Raw genomic sequence first — 17,887 nt, 5'->3', positions numbered from 1 at the left:
GCACCATTTACGGTTTGGGCTGTGGGCACACTTTTAGGGAGGTAAGTATAATAGGAAAAATCCTTACAAAAACAATAGGGATCCAACCTGTTGGCTTGGACCCCTAAAAATTGAGAAACGGCGTATGCCAAAAGATGCAGCTGACTCCAGTGAATCTGTGGATATAAAGGTTTTGACTGTGGGAGGTTTGGTGTGGGAGTTATAGCCCAAAACGCGTTTTCAGAACATTCCATTGGCAAATTAGGAGACATACAATGTCTTCGTTTTTTGGCGCCGCCTTGTGGCGAAATTTTCCGAAGACAATTTTCCTTTTCCAAATAACTCCCGCCCACATTAATAATTCTTGGCCATATTTTTCATATAAACTCGGGTTTGCCCCTTGATGGTTTCCTCATAGTTTGAAGAACATTCCTTAGGCCAATTAGAAGATATACAATTTCCTCGTTTATTGCGCCCCCTAATGGCGAAATATTCCGAAGTTTTTATCGAACGCCATTAAGGGTAGCGCTAACATGTGTCTAAGATTTGGACTCGATCCGACGTCTAATATCTTTTTTTTCTGGATTTTAGATTTTCGACTTAAAACGTAGCTAAGCGACAAATATTCAAAACGCTACCGTTTCGTCGTCGAAGGTCGGATCAAAAAACTGTCTATCATTTCTTTGCGTGTGCGTCTGAAGATGCCGTGTGCAAAGTTTGGTGTCGATTGGTCAAGAAATGTGGGAGGAGTAGCGAAAAAACAGTTGTGCGGTTTTCGCGATTTAGCGAAAAAAAATTATAGACGCAAATGGGCGTGGCCTATGCCAAAAGATGCAGCAGACTCTAGTGAATAAGTGGGTACAAGTTTTTGACTGTGGGAGGTTCGGTGTGGGAGTTATAGCCCCAAACGCGTATTCCTTGGTATAGCGCCACCTAGTGACCGGCGTGTCTGGATTTTGTCGTCTGCGTAGTCCGAAGAGATCTGGATCTAGTCATGCAACTGGCGTGTCGGCACCATTTACGGTTTGGGCTGTGGAGTCACTTTTAAGGAGGTAAGAATAAAAATAACTAGAACTGCAAGCAGTTATGCAGGGGTCCAAGAAGTGTGCATTTCGCCGGCACAACGCAACAAGAAATGTGCATTTCGCCGGCACAACGCGAAGCATGTGTTCAAAACAAATGGGCACGGCGTGTGCCAAAAGTTGCAGCTGACTCCAGTGAATCTGTGGATATAAAGGTTTTGACTGTGGGAGGTTCGGTGTGGGAGTTATAGCCCAAAATGCGTTTTCAGAACATTCCATTGGCAAATTAAGAGACATACAATGTCTTAGTTTTTTGGCGCCGCCTTGTGGCGAAATTTCCGAAGACAATTTTCCTTTTCCAAATTACTCCCGCCCACATTAATAATTCTTGGCCATATTTTTTATATAGACTTGGGTTTTCCCCTTGATGGTTCCCTTATAGTTTGAAGAACATTCCTTTGGCCAATTAGAAGATATACAATTTCCTCGTTTCTTGCGCCCCCTAATGGCGACATTTTCCGAATTTTTTATCGAACGACAGTAAGGATAGCCCCAACATGTGTGTAAAATTTGGACTTGATCCGATGTCTAATCTTTGATATTTTTGGATTTTTGATTTTTCACGTCTAATTTAGCTAATATACAAATATTCAAAATGCTACCATTTCGTCGTCGAAGGTCGGATCAAAAAAGTGTTTGAATTTATATTTTTGTGCTCGTCTGAAGATGTCGTGTGCAAAGTTTGGTGTTGATTGGTCAAGAAATGTGGGAGGAGTTGGGAAAGAACAGTTTTTCGGTTTTCGCCATTTTGCGAAAAAAAATTATAGACGCAAATGGGCGTGGCCTATGCCAAAAGATGCAGCAGACTCCAGGGAATATGTGTGTATAAGGTTTTGAATGTGGGAGGTTCGGTGTGGGAGTTATAGCCCCAAACGCGTATTCCTTGGTATAGCGCCACCTAGTGGCCGGCATGTCTGGATTTTGTCGTCTGCGTAGTCGCCACGGATCTGGATCTAGTCATGCATTTGGCAAGTCTGCACCATTTACGGTTTGGGCTGTGAGCACACTTTAAGGCAGGTAAGTATAATAAAAATAAACACTACAAAAACAATAGGGTTCCAACCTGTTGGCTTGGACCCCTAAAAAAAATCCTTACAAAAACAATAGGGATCCAACCTGTTGGCTTGGACCCCTAATAATCCTTACAAAAACAATAGGGATCCAACCTGTTGGCTTGGACCCCTAAAAATCCTTACAAAAACAATAGGGATCCAACCTGTTGGCTTGGACCCCTAAAAACTATGCCAAAAGATGCAGCAGACTCCAGTGAATATGTGCGTACAAGTTTTTGGACTGTGGGAGGTTCGGTGTGGGAGTTATAGCCCCAAACGCGTATTCCTTGGTATAGCGCCACCTAGGGACCGGCGTGTCTGGATTTTGTCGTCTGAATAGTCTTCACGGACCTGGATCTAGTCATGCAATTGGCATGTCGGCACCATTTACGGTCTGGGCTGTGGTACCACTTTCTTGGTAGGAAGTATAAAAATAATAAAAATCCTTACAAAAACAATAGGGTTCCAACCTGTTGGCTTGGACCCCTAATAATAATAACTAGAACTGCAAGCAGTTATGCAGGGGTCCAAGAAGTGTGCATTTCGCCGGCACAACGCGACAAGAAATGTGCGTTTCGCCGGCACAACGCGAAGCATGTGTTCAAAACGCTACCCTGAACGCTACCCTGAACCTGTGGATACAAAGGATTTGACTGTGGTAGGAGTAGCGAGAAGTCAGTGTTGCGTTTTCACAGCGAAATTTTGTAGAAGATATACAATTTCCTCGTTTATTGCGCCCCCTAATGGCGAAATTTTCCGATTTTTTTTTCGAACGTCATTAAGGTTAGCACCGACATGTCTGTAAAATTTGGACTCGATCCGATATATAATTCTGGATTTCTTTGGATTTTTGATTTTTCACGTCTAATTTAGCTAATAAACAAATATTCAAAACTCTACCGTTTCGTCGTCGAAGGTCGGATCAAAAAACTGTCCGACGATTCCTTTGCGTGTGCGTCTGAAGATGTCGTGTGCAAAGTTGTGTGTCAATTGGTCAAGAAATGTGGGAGGAGTAGCGAAAAAACTGTTTTGCGGTTTTCGCGATTTAGCGAAAAATATTCATGGACGCAAATGGGCGTGGCCTAGGCCAAAAGATGCGGCAGACTCCAGTGCATCTGTAGGTATAACGTTTTGGACTGTGGGAGGTTCGGTGTGGGAGTTATAGCCCCAAACGTGATTTTCTTGTTATAGCGCCACCTAGTGGCCGGCATGTCTGGATTTTGTCGTCTGCCGTCACCTCACGGACCTGGATCTAGTCATGTAATTGGCTTGTGTGCACCATTAACGGTTTGGGCTGTGGTACCACTTCTACGGAAGGAAGTATAAGAAAAATCCTTACAAAAACAATAGGGATCCAACCTGTTGGCTTGGACCCCTAAAAACACTACAAAAACAATAGGGATCCAATCTGTTGGCTTGGACCCCTAATAAGAAAAATCCTTACAAAAACAATAGGGTTCCAACCTGTTGGCTTGGACCCCTAAAAAAATCCTTACAAAAACAATAGGGATCCAACCTGTTGGCTTGGACCCCTAAAAAAATTCTTACAAAAACAATAGGGTTCCAACCTGTTGGCTTGGACCCCTAATAATAATCCTTACAAAAACAATAGGGATCCAACCTGTTGGCTTGGACCCCTAATAAGAAAAATCCTTACAAAAACAATAGGGATCCAACCTGTTGGCTTGGACCCCTAAAAAAATTCTTACAAAAACAATAGGGTTCCAACCTGTTGGCTTGGACCCCTAATAATAATCCTTACAAAAACAATAGGGATCCAACCTGTTGGCTTGGACCCCTAATAAGAAAAATCCTTACAAAAACAATAGGGATCCAACCTGTTGGCTTGGACCCCTAAAAAAATTCTTACAAAAACAATAGGGTTCCAACCTGTTGGCTTGGACCCCTAATAAACACTACAAAAACAATAGGGTTCCAACCTGTTGGCTTGGACCCCTAACTAGAACTGCAAGCAGTTATGCAGGGGTCCAAGAAGTGTGCATTTCGCCGGCACAACGCGACAAGAAATGTGCATTTCGCCGGCACAACGCGAAGCATGTGTTCAAAACGCTACCCTGAACCTGTGGATACAAAGGATTTGACTGTGGTAGGAGTAGCGAGAAGTCAGTGTAGCGTTTTCGCGGCGAAATTTTGTAGAAGATATACAATTTCCTCGTTTATTGCGCCCCCTAACGGCGAAATTGTCCGAAATTTTTATCGAGCGTCATTAAGGTTAGCACCAACATGTCTGTAGAATTTGGACTCGATCCGATGCCTAATTTGGGATTTTTTGGGATTTTTAATTTTCCACGTCTAATTTAGCTAATAAACAAATATTCAAAACTCTACCGTTTCGTCGTCGAAGGTCGGATCAAAAAACTGTCTATGATTTCCTTGCGTGTGCGTCTGAAGATGCCGTGTGCAAAGTTTTGTGTCAATTGGTCAAGAAATGTGGGAGGAGTAGCGAAAAAACAGTTTTGCGGTTTTCGCGATTTAGCGAAAAATATTCATGGACGCAAATGGGCGTGGCCTAGGCCAAAAGATGCAGCAGACTCCAGTGCATCTGTGTGTACAAGTCTTTGGACTGTGGGAGGTTCGGTGTGGGAGTTATAGCCCCAAACGCGTATTCCTTGGTATAGCGCCACCTAGGGACCGGCGTGTCTGGATTTTGTTATCTGAGTAGCGGTGCCGATTCTGGATCTAGTCATGTAATTGGCGCGTGTGCACCATTTACGGTTTGGGCTGTAGTCCCACTTTCACCGCGGGAAGTATAAGAAGAATCCTTACAAAAAAACAATAGGGATCCAACCTGTTGGCTTGGACCCCTAATAAAAATCCTTACAAAAACAATAGGGTTCCAACCTGTTGGCTTGGACCCCTAATAATCCTTACAAAAACAATAGGGATCCAACCTGTTGGCTTGGACCCCTAATAAATAACAGTTTAAATCTTTATTACCAACAAGCAAATTGCACTAATTCGTCTGAAATAAACCCTGCAAGAAGGCCTTTAAAGACGTGAGTGTAAACACCACCTTCATCAAATGGTTTTATTCTTTTTTAACTGATAGAGCACAGCAAGTTAAGGTCAACAGAACACTGTCAGACACCAAACACTGCAACACAGGAGTCCCACAGGGTTGCGTTGCATCACCAACACTGTTTACATTGTACACCAACGATTGTAGGACTGTCGACCCTAACAACTATATGGTGACATTTGTGGATGATACCGTGCTCCTGAGCCTTCTACACAAGGATATGGACCCCTCTGTTTACCAGGATGAGATAGACCTATTTATAAACTGGTTTGATAACAACCACCTTATTCTAAATGTGACCAAAACACAGGAGATGGTTGTAGACCCGAGGCCAGTGACTGACCATGAGCCAGTGGTCATCAAAAATCAGGAAATCACCCAGGTATCCTCATGTATTTAGGGGTTCATATTGATAATCTTCTCTGCTGGAAGACACATATTGACAACCTGTGCAATAGACTGCAACAGAGGCTATATTTTTTACGAAGATTGTATGCCGTGAGCAGCCACATCATGATGATTTTCTACCGTGCCATTGTAGAGAGCATCATAAGATATTGGATCACCTCATGGTTTGGCAACCAAACCATTAAGCTAAAAGGCAAACTGGCCAGCATGCACAAAAAAGCAATGAAAATCTAAGGGGGGGAAAGAATACGAGCCTTGTGAACAAGCAGTTAGGAAAAAAGCGAAGACAATAACTTCCGACTCGCAACACCCACTTTTCCCTGAATATGAAACCCTGCCATCAGGGAGAAGAATCTGCATGCTGTTATGCAAATCCAACCGCCCTTAAATTATCATTTGTCCCAGCCTCCATTAAGCTTATGAACAATGTGTAATAGAATAATGTACAATAAATAGGTTAGCACTTTAGCACTTTAGCCCTAAGCACTTTAGCAGATCTAGTTTTAGTTCAGTTTTAGTTATAGTGCAATAGGGCAATATGCAACACAATTAGGGCTGAACGATTAATCAAATTCAAATCGAAATCGCGATGTAGTAGAACGCGGTATGCAAATCGCAAAGGGCTGCGAAAAAAAAAGAAAAGTGATTTGTTACCATTACTGACTGGAAATCAGTACAATTATTTAATTTATTTATTTATTTTACAATTTGATAGTTAAATAAAGAAGTTTATAATATAAATGAATCTCAACACATTGGCCTGGCCTAAAGGAAAGAGCATATTTTATGTTGACTGCTTCCAATGTTGTGTTGGTCATACTAAAGAATGATTTTTTCTTTATTTGGTGAATAAAACACAACATAAGGAACTTAATAAATAAATCACAATCGCAATATTGGTCAAATTAATCGCAATTCGATTATTTCCCAAAATCGTTCAGCCCTAAACAAAATATAATAACACTTGCCCTTTATCCCCATACTGTGGATGTATATGCAATGAAGCAAGGCGCAATTTAACCTACAGTCTACCAAACTCCATGTTGTTGATGTTAAGATGTTGGTTTGTCTGTCTTTATTTTGTTGTTGTTTTTTTATTGTACTCTCTGTGTATGTTATAAAAGCAACGATGCACTGTGCCTAGGGGTGCAACAACAAATCGATAAAATCTATAAAAATCGATTACTAAATGCGTTTTTGGTCGTCGATTCGTTGTGTCGCGCGATTAATAAGTTACTCATAGGCGGTTCATGCACGCCCACAGCGAGCTTTAGTGTGAGCGACCACAGCTTGTATTTTGGTCATATCTTAAAACTGGACTGTAGGCCTACATAAAAGTGTTGTACCTCCACTGTCTTTGGGTTAAAAAAAACTCCTTAAACTCAGTATTCGTCAAGTCCAACCGAAAACTCTGTCGGCTGCTGCTGCTGCAGACGTTGTGCAGACGGGCTCGGAGTCGGCACCGCGTGCATCAACAGTAATTTAAAGCAGCGGTAGTAATCACACAACCGGACGGTGTAGAAAGTCCCGTCAGTTAAAAATAGTAATGCAGTTTTTAAATCCATGTTAAAATCGGCAGGATATAGAGCTAGTTAGCTTAAAAAAACCAACTAACCAATGGTCACAAACAGTGTCAAATGTGATGTGTTCAGGTCGGCTCAGTAATATGATTGTGCGTTGAAAAGCAGCAGTAAATAGATTGAATTATGACCTGTTTAATGTCCTATCTTGAACTATCATCATCTTATCAGCAATTAAAGCAATATTACAAGTTCTATTTCAAGGAGTCTGGAAAATGGTATCAATAGGTTTGACCGGTTAACCATGGACATCCCTTATATACATATAAAAGTATATCATACATTGTATGTTTTTTTTTTTGTGTTATCCCAGTTATGTTTTTTGAATCTTTTTATTATTTAATATTACTTTTAATAGTTCCGGGACGTTGGAGCAATAACCTGGTGTTTTTACACTTCAGTCTGCACTGTGAATTTGAAGTAATGTTCAGTTTTTGAATAAAGATGAGGCAATTCCAATTTTTTTATTTAATTTTTTCTATCCGATTCATAGATTAATCGAAAAAATTATCGACAGATTAATCGATTATTAAACTAATCGTTAGTTGCAGCCCTCTGTGCCCAAGACAAATTTCCCCATGGGGACAATTAAGTTTAACCTAACCTAACAACAATGTGTGAAAACTCATTTTCCACACTCAAAAGCGTCTTCTCAGAGCATCGGCGCAGTATGCTACACAGACGCAAGGCCCAGCTGATTCAGCTTGCTTTTGAAAAGGACCTCACGCACAACTTTAAGTCTGAGTGGGAGGATACCTTGATGAGGGAGTCAGCTCGGAGAAACGCCGCCTCCCGCTGTACTGACAGGAGGGACTTGAGAGAGTACATCGCTGCCTCCACTCCAAAGTAGGCTACAGTGTGTATGTGCGTGGATGCGTGTGTGTGTGTGTGTGTGTGTGTGTGTGTGTGTGTGTGTGTGTGTGTGTGTGTGTGTGTGTGTGTGTGTCTAATGGCAATCCATATCCCTCTTTTGACTGCTTTAAAATGCAATGTTTGAGAGATGCTTCTGGTGTTACATCTAATATGTTGTATAGTCAAGTGCTTTATGGATATTCATAACATTGCTTCTATGTAATGTATTGCTTTAAATTACGAGGACTGAAGTTGTAGGCTATAGGCTACCTGGTCATATTGCTGTTGGATATGTTTAACGTGATGATTACGTGCTGCACGAGTATAGGATTATTAAAAATATACGTACTATAAGCTAATAATAATTGTGCCCCCCTATGCAATTCATATGCCCCCTTAAGACTGATGTCTGTCGACAGGTCTGCACACACCGACACGCAAACACAAACAAACACCACACACACACACATACACCTTAGCTCCCCCATGACCCTAGAGACACACTGACACACAAATACACACACAAACACACACACACACACGAGTTAGGACCCCCATGACCCTAGAGACACGAAACGACACACAAATACACACACACACACACACACAGGAGATGGGACCTCCATGACCCTAGAGACATACACAGACACACAAATACTGTCACGCCGCGTCCTGCTACGCGGTCCACTACCTCTATCTAGTGGCTACTTGACGTCAGTGGTCCTTCTCCTGACACACCAGTCTACAATCACCAATCACCATTCCCTACTTCAGCCGGGGATTTCCTACCAGCCGGCGCCAGTTCGTCGTTACGTCTACCTAGTTAGTATCGGTCCTACACGCATTCTTGAATATCTTTCTCTAGCCTGACCCCTTGGTAACCATCTCTCCTCCTCTCTAGTTCTCCCCATGCCACCGAACCCCTGCCTGCCTGAATACCCGCCTGGCGTCGAGCCCCTGACTGTCTGACTGCCTGCCCGTTACCGGACCCCTGCCTGTCTGACTACCCGCCTGCCTACCAATAAATCCCGTTCCCTTTACCCCGTCTCTGCCTTCCTGTGTCCAGCACTTGGGTCCCCACGTTCTGTTCCATAACAGTGCGAACTGGCCAACATGGACCCAGCGGAGACAGAGGCATTCCGCCAGGTGATCTCCCGTCAAGGGATTCTCCTGGGTCAGCATGACCAGATCCTGCAGGAGATCACTTCCAACCTCCGCGAGTTGAACACTTCAGTACGCTCCCAGCACCCCGTCTCTCCGGAACCATCATTCTCAGTTCCTGGTCCAGCGGCTTCTTCCCGGGAGCCGTTCATTCCAGCTCTAGAACGCTACGAAGGAGACCTGGGATCCTGTCGGTCCTTCCTCCTTCAGTGCTCCTTGGTTGTCGAACTACAGCCCCAGACCTACCCCACCGATAAGTCACGGATTGCCTACCTGATCGGCCCTCGCATGGGCGGCGGCCGTGTGGGAACGTAGTTCCGCGGTGAGTTTTGACTATTTCGCCTTCACCGAAGAAATGCAGAGGGTTTTCGATCACCCGGTCCGGGGAAAGGAGGCCTCTCAGCGTCTTCTGCGTCTTCGCCAGGGATCCCGCAGCGTTGCCTCCTTCGCGGTTGAGTTCTGCATCCTCGCGACTGAGCGGCTGGAACGAGGAAGCCCTGCAGGGGGGTTTTCTAAGTGCGCTCTCCGATGACATCAAGGACCAGCTGACTTCTCTGGAGGAATCCGCAGATCTGGAGGAGTTGATCGCTCTCTCCATTCGATTGGACAATCGTTTGCGGGAACGCCGCAGAGAGGTTTACGCTCATTCTCTCCTTCTCCCCGGTCGTTTTGGGTTACCCCTGGCTTAAGACACACAACCCCCAGATCGATTGGGGAACAGGTCGTGTAATGTCCTGGAGGAGTACATCGGGGAATCCCTCACCGCTGGGATCATCCGCCCATCCTCTTCACCGGTTGGAGCGGGGTTCTTCTTTGTGGGGAAGAACGATTGCTCGCTTCGTCCCTGCATCGACTACCGTGGATTGAACAATATCACTGTGAAGAACAATTATCCCTTGCCCCTTATTAGTTCCGCCTTCGTTCCCCTCCACGGAGCCGTGGTCTTCACCAAGCTTGATCGCTGTAACGCATACCACTTGGTCCGCATCCGGGAGGGAGACGAGTGGAAGACCGCGTTCAACACACCTTTGGGCCACTTTGAGTACCTGGTTATACCCTTCGGACTCACCGACGCCCCCGCTGTCTTCCAGTCCCTGGTCAACGATGTCCTCCGGGACATGTTGAACCGCTCCGTGTTTGTTTACATCGACGACATCCTTATCTTCTCGAGATCCGTGGAGGAGAACCAGGTTCACGTCCGGCAGGTTCTACAGTGATTGCTGGAGAATCGACTTTATGTCAAGGCGGAGAAGTGCGACTTCCACGTGCCATCCGTCTCCATCCTGGGCTACATAATCGGTCAGGGCCAGATAAAGATGGATCCCTCCAAGGTCTCTGCGGTGGCCGAGTGGCCCTCTCCCTCAACCCGCAAGAGACTGCAGCAGTTCTTGGGATTCGCTTATTTTTATCGACGGTTCATACAAGGCTACAGTCAAGTCGCGGCACCTCTCATAGCCCTGACCTCTACCAAGAGCTCTTTCTCTTAAGGTGCGGCCACACCAACCGCGTTGCTCGCGTTGGACACCGCGAGTACCGCGCCTAACCTGAAGCTTGACCGGTGTGTGGTGGTTCAACGCTCCACCGCGTCACCGCGCCACCGCAGCTAGATGAGTCCATGTCCATGCAAGTGAACGGAGCGTTCCCTCTTCGTCATAACTATCAAACCAAACATCCTTCACATTCACTGAGCAAAAATTATGAAATTAAAATGCAAATTTCTCGCTAAAAATGTTTCCATAAACGCATTTAATGGCGTAACTATGTAACTATTTCCACCCAGAATAAAGAAAGATGTCGGCCGTGGCTGCGCTGGAGTCCGAGGGAGGAAACCCAAACGCCGCGTTTGGGTGCATGATAGAGCTTAGATCGGGTTAGATTAAATAATCTCGGATATAAATAACACTAATCGGGTTAAATAACTTCACATGGTGTGTCTGGTGTGTTTCCAGCATTCGTAGTGTTGATCAGCAGAGAAATAGTCTGCCAAGACGTTGAGGTTGCTGAGCAACCAGAGACTCTGTCCATGCAAGTGAACGGAGCGTTCCCTCTTCGTCATAACTATCAAACCAAACATCAATGTTTCCATAAACGCATGTAATGGCATAACTATGTCACTATTTCCACCCAGAATAAAGAAAGATGTCGGCCGTATGCTTCTGTGCAAGCTCACTACTCTCTGCCAGTGACGTCGGGTCAAGCTCCACGCTGATTGGCTACCGTGGCTTAGCGTCACGCGTTGAAGCGGTGAAAGTTCAATTTTCTGAACTCCGGGCGTTGGTGCGGTGGGCGCGGTACTGCGTTTACGTGCGTAATTACGTGCAACTTCCGCGCCTAAAGCCCCCAACGCAACGCTTCACTGCTTCACCGCGTGTACCGCGCCTAGACCAATGGTTCCCTATGCAAAAATGCCGATTTTCAACGCCCCTACCGCGAGCAACGCGGTTGGTGTGGCCGTACCTTTAAGGCCGAGTTACGTAAGCGTAAGCGCAAGCGCAAGAGGCCCTTGCGCGCCCTTGCGCACCCCTTGCGCGACTTCTCACGTCTTGCGTGCGTCGGGCGATTTTTCTAGACTTGCGTCATTTTTTACGTAAGCTTTTACGCGAGCCGCGCAGCCTGCAAGGCTGTGATTGGTCTGCTGGTCTGGTTACTACTTCCTGTCTGGAGTATCACATTTCCTGTTTTCATACCGCCATTTTTAAAAGCCAGAAGGCAAGGACGATTTTCCATTTCGATTTTCATACTGCAAGAACATCAAGAGCCACCGACATCAAGATGAATCGACAGCAAGAGCTCTTGAGCGAGGCAGTGCGTCAATACGAGCACTTGTACAACCCATCGCTGGTGGGCTACAAAGACACACAGAAGTGCTTGAATTCGTGGGATGAGATAGCATCCAACATGGGCATGCCGGTCGGAGTGTGTGTCAACAAGTGGAAAAGCATACGGGACATTTGATAGAATGGAACCCGGCAGGCTCATATACAAAAGCATTAACGTGAAGTGAAGTTAACTTTGCTGCCAACACATTATGTCGTTTTAAAATGTAGAGAGATATGCACATTTATACAACCCCAATGATCAACAACTTCATCACCCCTGTTCCTCTGTCTGTTGCCATCATTCACTGTGTATGGGGAGAACACGATCTGGCACATAAACAAACCAACGACTCCCACAGACAAAGACGTCATTCTCGAGGTCGTCTTCAACGAAAAACTTTACTCCACATATTACTCCACCTACTGTTCTGGCGGTGAATTGCTTGGCAACACGCGCAACACGCGCAACCTAAAAGGGAGCATGAATTGCTTTGAGTAAATTTTGCGCAACAACGTAACACCAACGCTGAAGCATGCAGCCGCCTTTAGACTCCGGAGGCTGAGACCGCATTTCGGGACCTCAAGAAGCGCTTTGTTTCTGCGCCCATCCTCGTGTTGGGCGCAGTTACCTCCCTCGCCAGGGACAATTCCCTGGACATCACCGTGGCTCACGGAGTCACTTGCATGAATTTTGGTTTTCCCGCGTTGGGCACAGGCACAGACCCCGCAGGTTTTTTCCGTTAATTAATGAATAAACTCCCTACCGGGCTTTGAACGGGTCTTGGCGTGTGGTGTTTTCTACGGGAGAGCAGGGGCGGATCTAGAAAAATATTCATGGGGTGGCAAGAGGGGGACAGGAGATTTTGAGGGGTGGCACCCTCTGGCAGAAGTATATACAGTATGCCGATTTAATTAAAGCCATATCAATCAATATTTACTTGGAAAGCCCCCACATTTAGATATTTTGACTCAATAACATTATATTTAATTTATTGTGGGATGAGTAAAGCCTTACATTTAAACAAAAGGTTTCAGACAAAATGTAATAAATTATTACTGAATAATTACAAAATCAACCTGCCTTACAACAAACACCTGCACTATTACACCAGCAGGGGCATGGGGCTAAAAATATATGCAAAGAGAGCTGCAATATGTACTTTAGTTAACAATAAGTTGGCATTGGTCCATGAGATATTCCTGTCAGATGTCAATCATCAGTCCAACTTGAGTGCAAATATCACTTTATTCACCGATTCCAATAATTTACATACAATGCCACCCTCAAAGTGCGGTGACATAGAATAACTCCCAAAGTAGAGTGTATTACCTGCATGCTTGGAAGAGCCAAATGGGGATTCAGGGGAAGTGCTATCAAAGATTTCCCTCTCTATCTATTTTTATATCTTTAATTTCTAAGTATTTAAGACCTTTTGGGTTTACCTTATTATTTTTTTTGCTCTTGATGTGAAGCTTGTTTTATTATTAATTATTGGTGACTTATATTGGTTTATAAAAGTTCAGACAGGTGTGCAACCAAGTAGTTTAGAGATGGCCATTTGTAAATAATTTACAGAAGATGACTTGCATTTTGTTGTTCAAGTACCTGTTACTTGGTTCAATGACAATAAAGTTTAATATAATCAAATCGAATGACTGTTGATACAAAAGGAGGCACATGAAGTTAACGGTCAGGAAAACCAGCTGAGTGTAGAAGGGTTTGTGTTTGTTAGCGCGTCTTTAGCGTGGATTGCAATTCTTATTGCAGCCTGCAGGGTTATGCGAGAAACATACGGAGGGACGCGGTCGTTGAGCTCCGCCGCCCCACATTGCATGACACGTTAAACTCAACTAGAATCACCACCATCAATTTGATATCAACAGAACAAAAATAGTCGGAAAGCCTACAGAGACTATAGATAGTTAATGTGACAATCACATTATTAAAAATAAACTTGGAGCAATGATTTACTGAGGAACTATTTTTTTGGGAGAATGCTTTTGCAGGGAGTTCGCCGCCCCACCTGCCCATACGGCACGCGCCTGCTATGCAGCTATAAGGCATTCCAATCTTAACTTAAGTCTTTAACTATGATGTTTCTGTAATACACAGCCCTGCTCTTTTCTAATTATTATAATTTCTTTACATAGACGGTTGATCAGTATTACCTCAAGAATGTAGTCTTTCTGCCGCCGCGCCGCACCGCGCCGCTTGCTTTGTTCGTTTGGAGGACTCTCGCGCCTTCCTTGTATTCAAAATCATTGCCGGCGGGAGTCTCGGGGAGGGGGGGGGGGGGGGGGGGCAGGCGGGATGGGGCAATATTTCCTGGTTGCATTCACTTGCAGTCAGACTTTTGAAACTCGCTTTTGTAAATGTCTTGTAAAAAAAAAAAAAAAAAGGAATTTTGCGCTGCCAACTGGGGTGGCAGCTGGGGTGGCAAGGCTTTTTTTAGGGTGGCAGTTGCCACCCCATGCCACCCCAGTAGATCCGCCCCTGCGGGAGAGAGACATTCCTGGGGCCGGGTCGCCACAAGTTTACAACACACACACACACACACACACACACACACACACACACACACACACACACACACACACACAAACGGCCATTGAATGAATGTGATGTGTTTACCTGAAGGAGGTGCTGGGAGGTGGAGGTGTGGTTGTAAATGACGCCAACATGCGCACCAGCGTACAGAATCACGAGCTGATCTCGGTCTTGCAAATTGAAGACAGGAAGAGTATAATTGATCCCAAAGGACCAATCGGGGCTCTAAATCAGGACAAAGGTGATGCTGGTCATTAAAAAGCCAACCTCTCAATTTAAAGTTTGTTATTTTGGGTTAATTTTTATCTTGGACCAATTTGTATTTAAGCAATAGATCACGACAGGCTGTGGTATGTGCTCATTATACCACTGTTAAGGGGCGTTGTCCGGCCCCGACGCGCAGCGGAGGGCCGGCGACCCCCTTCACAGTGGTATAATGAGCACATACCACTGACTGAAGTGAACTATTGCTTTTATACAACGGTTACTATTATGGCAAAACGAAAGTCATAGACACACTACATTTAAAAAGAAACCAAGAAAGTCAAAGTAGCCGTTTTATTAAAGAATGCAAAAAAGTAATCCCTCCTGGCTGCCTTCAAAATGCACGACGGTCGCTATGCAACACACTTTAGCGTCCCTCCGAGAGAAGGCTCCGATAGAGCAGGAAAGTTATCCTATGGAGCAGTTCACTCGCCGATTTTAGGCTTCAGTGAACTGTGCTATTGCTTTTATGCATTATTATATAATATATATATTATTATTATACATTTCTACTTCAAGGCGCGGAGTGATACTTTCACAAAAAGATAGGTCGTCATAGCAGTTATGTATACGCTCATTATACAACAGTTAGGAACCAATCAGATCGCTGGATTTAGGCCCCCCGTTGTATAAATTATAAATATCTAACGTTTATAAATTATATATAAGGCTTTATTTATTATCACGATAGAAAACAAATGTATAATCAATTACCAGGGCATGTGTTCCCATTGAAGATTCCTCCGTCGCTAAAAGAGTATCAGCTGCCGTGTAGACTTTGGAGGTCTTTGCTTTATCCTTCTCCAGTTCATCAACAGGCTCCTCTTCCTCACTACTCCTCAGGCCCTCATCATAATCTCGCCCTCCATCGTTGTAGTCTCGCCCTTCAGACGCTAAGGGGCCGCGCTCTTTAGGTCCCCTGTAGGACATCGTCCTTAATACCTTCTCCAAGAATATCCAACTATAGACATTCAGAGTAGGCCTTCTAACGTTACCTTATTTTTGACTTATCAGCAATCCTGCTTTTCCATTACTTTCAATTCGTGGTTTCTTTTTATATCAAACGTATGCAATTCCCCGTACGTTGCGGACACGAAGGAGGTTCTATAGCGACCCGTTGCCTAGCAACGAGACCCGATGAATGGGAGGAGCCTATTTTGTTCAGTTTTTCTTTTTAATTGAATGTCTCGTTGTCGTTGCGTACATGTTGTACTAGCAGTGAAACATAAGGCCAATGCTAAATTCACTTTAAATACGTCACATTTTAAAGAAAACGGGACAAACATCGATGTACTTGTTGCGTCTGTCATTGGCTCCTTAAGTGTTTCCGGGTTCACCGGCGACGTCACAACACCTGATATCAGTTGACTGTCCGCTGATGGTGGTAGGTTCTTGCTAAATTACAACTTTTTGGCGAAAACTTCACCCAAAACAAAAGGTCAGTTGTTGCTTTATATGTGCTCGATTAATATTTAGCACAGTTAACTTATAGGTGGGAATGGGTTTTAATCGCCAACCGGTGCGATGTAGCCTAGCCTGCTCGGTGGATACAGAATTTCTCAATCGACTCTACAGCCAGTAGCTAGAAGTGGTGATTTCTCTAAAACTAGCATCATCCATATTAATACGTTTTTAAAGCAGTATAAACATCGTTTATTAATTTGAATACTGGACACGTCAGTACTGTGACTTTCAAGCCTTCAGTACCAACTAGCTAGGATACTCTTTAGCTGATCCTGTGACGCGCCAAGTCATTATCACATGATCTATTGTACTATAAAACCGGTTTGTTGTCAAAACCCTTAAAATAATTTAACCTTTCATGACCTTTCTGTTTTGATAAACCTGATTTGGGTTATTCGGTCACATCTCATTACAGTTCAGTTTGTAACCGGTGGTGTTTGAACCTCTGACGATGTGGACCGACAAGCAGAGGGGGATCCGAGTGTCCCAAGCAGAGCTCTTATGTACGAACTCCTGCGGCTACTACGGAAACCCTGCGTGGCAAGGCTGTTGTTCCAAGTGCTGGAGAGAGAGAAACCGTCAAGAGGAAACGAAAAGTCAAGAAACTAGGTGAGTTCCATGCAAGAATTGTTTTTGTAATAATTGTGTATAGGGGCCTTTTGATCTCGTCAACACGTTCTAGTTAGAGGCAGATTGGAGCTCAATTTGTATGAAACTGGTATCTTAACTTATCACCTTTGCCCAACATGTGTTTGGAGGATGCTTGAGGGAATTCTTAGATTGATGATTATGCTAAAAAAAAAAAGCCAGGGGGGATGGTAGATTTTTACTTTAGGGACAGATCATTTGTGCTGATGACAGCGCATATGGTGGGAGACCAACGGTGTGATTATTGGGTGTCAAGCAACTATGTTGCGAGACAACCTATTGTTTTTGTACGAATTCCTATTATTGGGTGTCAAGCAACTATGTTGCGAGACAACCTATTGTTTTTGTATGAATTCCTATTATTATTATCAAGTGGGAGTCAATGGCAGCCCATAGAATGCCTTGTTGAAAAGTTGTGCCCATTAGCCCATTAAGCCAAACTCAGGTCGCTAGCCCAACAGCTCTAGCGCCACCAACAGGTCAACAGGTGGGGTCCTTATCCCATTTACTCATCCCACCGGCTGTCGGTATTGCCAATTTCCGAGGCGGTCGTCATGTAGCCCCCTGGCCGATTACGTCCATCCGGCAGAATTAGCCTACCGAGTCCCATTATGCTTGACACCCACATTGCTGCTCGCAGCTATATTTATTATTATATTATTATTGTGGTTCGTGAAGCATCGAATCCAGTGGGAATTGCAGTTTATATCGTAAGCGGGCGGAATGGTAAATATAGTCATTGTTGCATTATACATTAAGTACCGCATGTCGTCACACGAGTGCATTGTCTACCCATTAATGAGCGCCACACGAGTGCAGTTTCTACCCATTAATGAGCGAATATATGCTTGGGCTGCTGAGATATTGGCGTGTTTCCGGTTTGGGGGCTTCGCCGTCGAATATCATTGGCTGTCGTGGATATTTCTGCAAGAAATAATATACTAGCTATACAGGGAGGTCTGAGAGTATCACAATACATTGAAAATAAGT

General features: G+C 44.4%; 2 protein-coding genes across 4 annotated transcripts in view; one reads left to right on the top strand and one right to left on the bottom strand.

Annotated features, from left to right (window-relative positions):
- cfap251 (cilia and flagella associated protein 251) overlaps nucleotides 1–15,894 on the bottom strand; it is a 255,782-nt gene extending 239,888 nt beyond the window's left edge. Inside the window, exons 1-2 of the mRNA XM_060064532.1 lie at nucleotides 15,500–15,894; nucleotides 14,606–14,746 (exon numbers count right to left, since the gene is read on the bottom strand). Coding sequence (XP_059920515.1) covers nucleotides 14,606–14,746; nucleotides 15,500–15,715 — 357 coding nt within the window. The 5' untranslated portion in view covers nucleotides 15,716–15,894. The remainder of the gene's footprint in view (nucleotides 1–14,605; nucleotides 14,747–15,499) is intronic.
- Nucleotides 15,895–15,949: 55 nt separating this feature from the next.
- LOC132467326 (rab5 GDP/GTP exchange factor-like) overlaps nucleotides 15,950–17,887 on the top strand; it is a 32,962-nt gene continuing 31,024 nt past the window's right edge. Inside the window, exons 1-2 of one of the 3 annotated variants that reach the window (XM_060064555.1) lie at nucleotides 15,950–16,223; nucleotides 16,665–16,858. In XM_060064555.1, the coding sequence (XP_059920538.1) occupies nucleotides 16,701–16,858 (158 nt within the window). In that variant the 5' untranslated portion in view covers nucleotides 15,950–16,223; nucleotides 16,665–16,700. The remainder of the gene's footprint in view (nucleotides 16,224–16,664; nucleotides 16,859–17,887) is intronic. The other 2 variants (XM_060064556.1, XM_060064557.1) reach the window with 2 other exon arrangements.

This window comes from Gadus macrocephalus, chromosome 11 (assembly GCF_031168955.1).
Source record: "Gadus macrocephalus chromosome 11, ASM3116895v1".
In the NCBI taxonomy this organism is placed as follows: Eukaryota; Metazoa; Chordata; class Actinopteri; order Gadiformes; family Gadidae; genus Gadus; species Gadus macrocephalus.
This window is presented reverse-complemented; position numbering and strand designations above follow the sequence as displayed.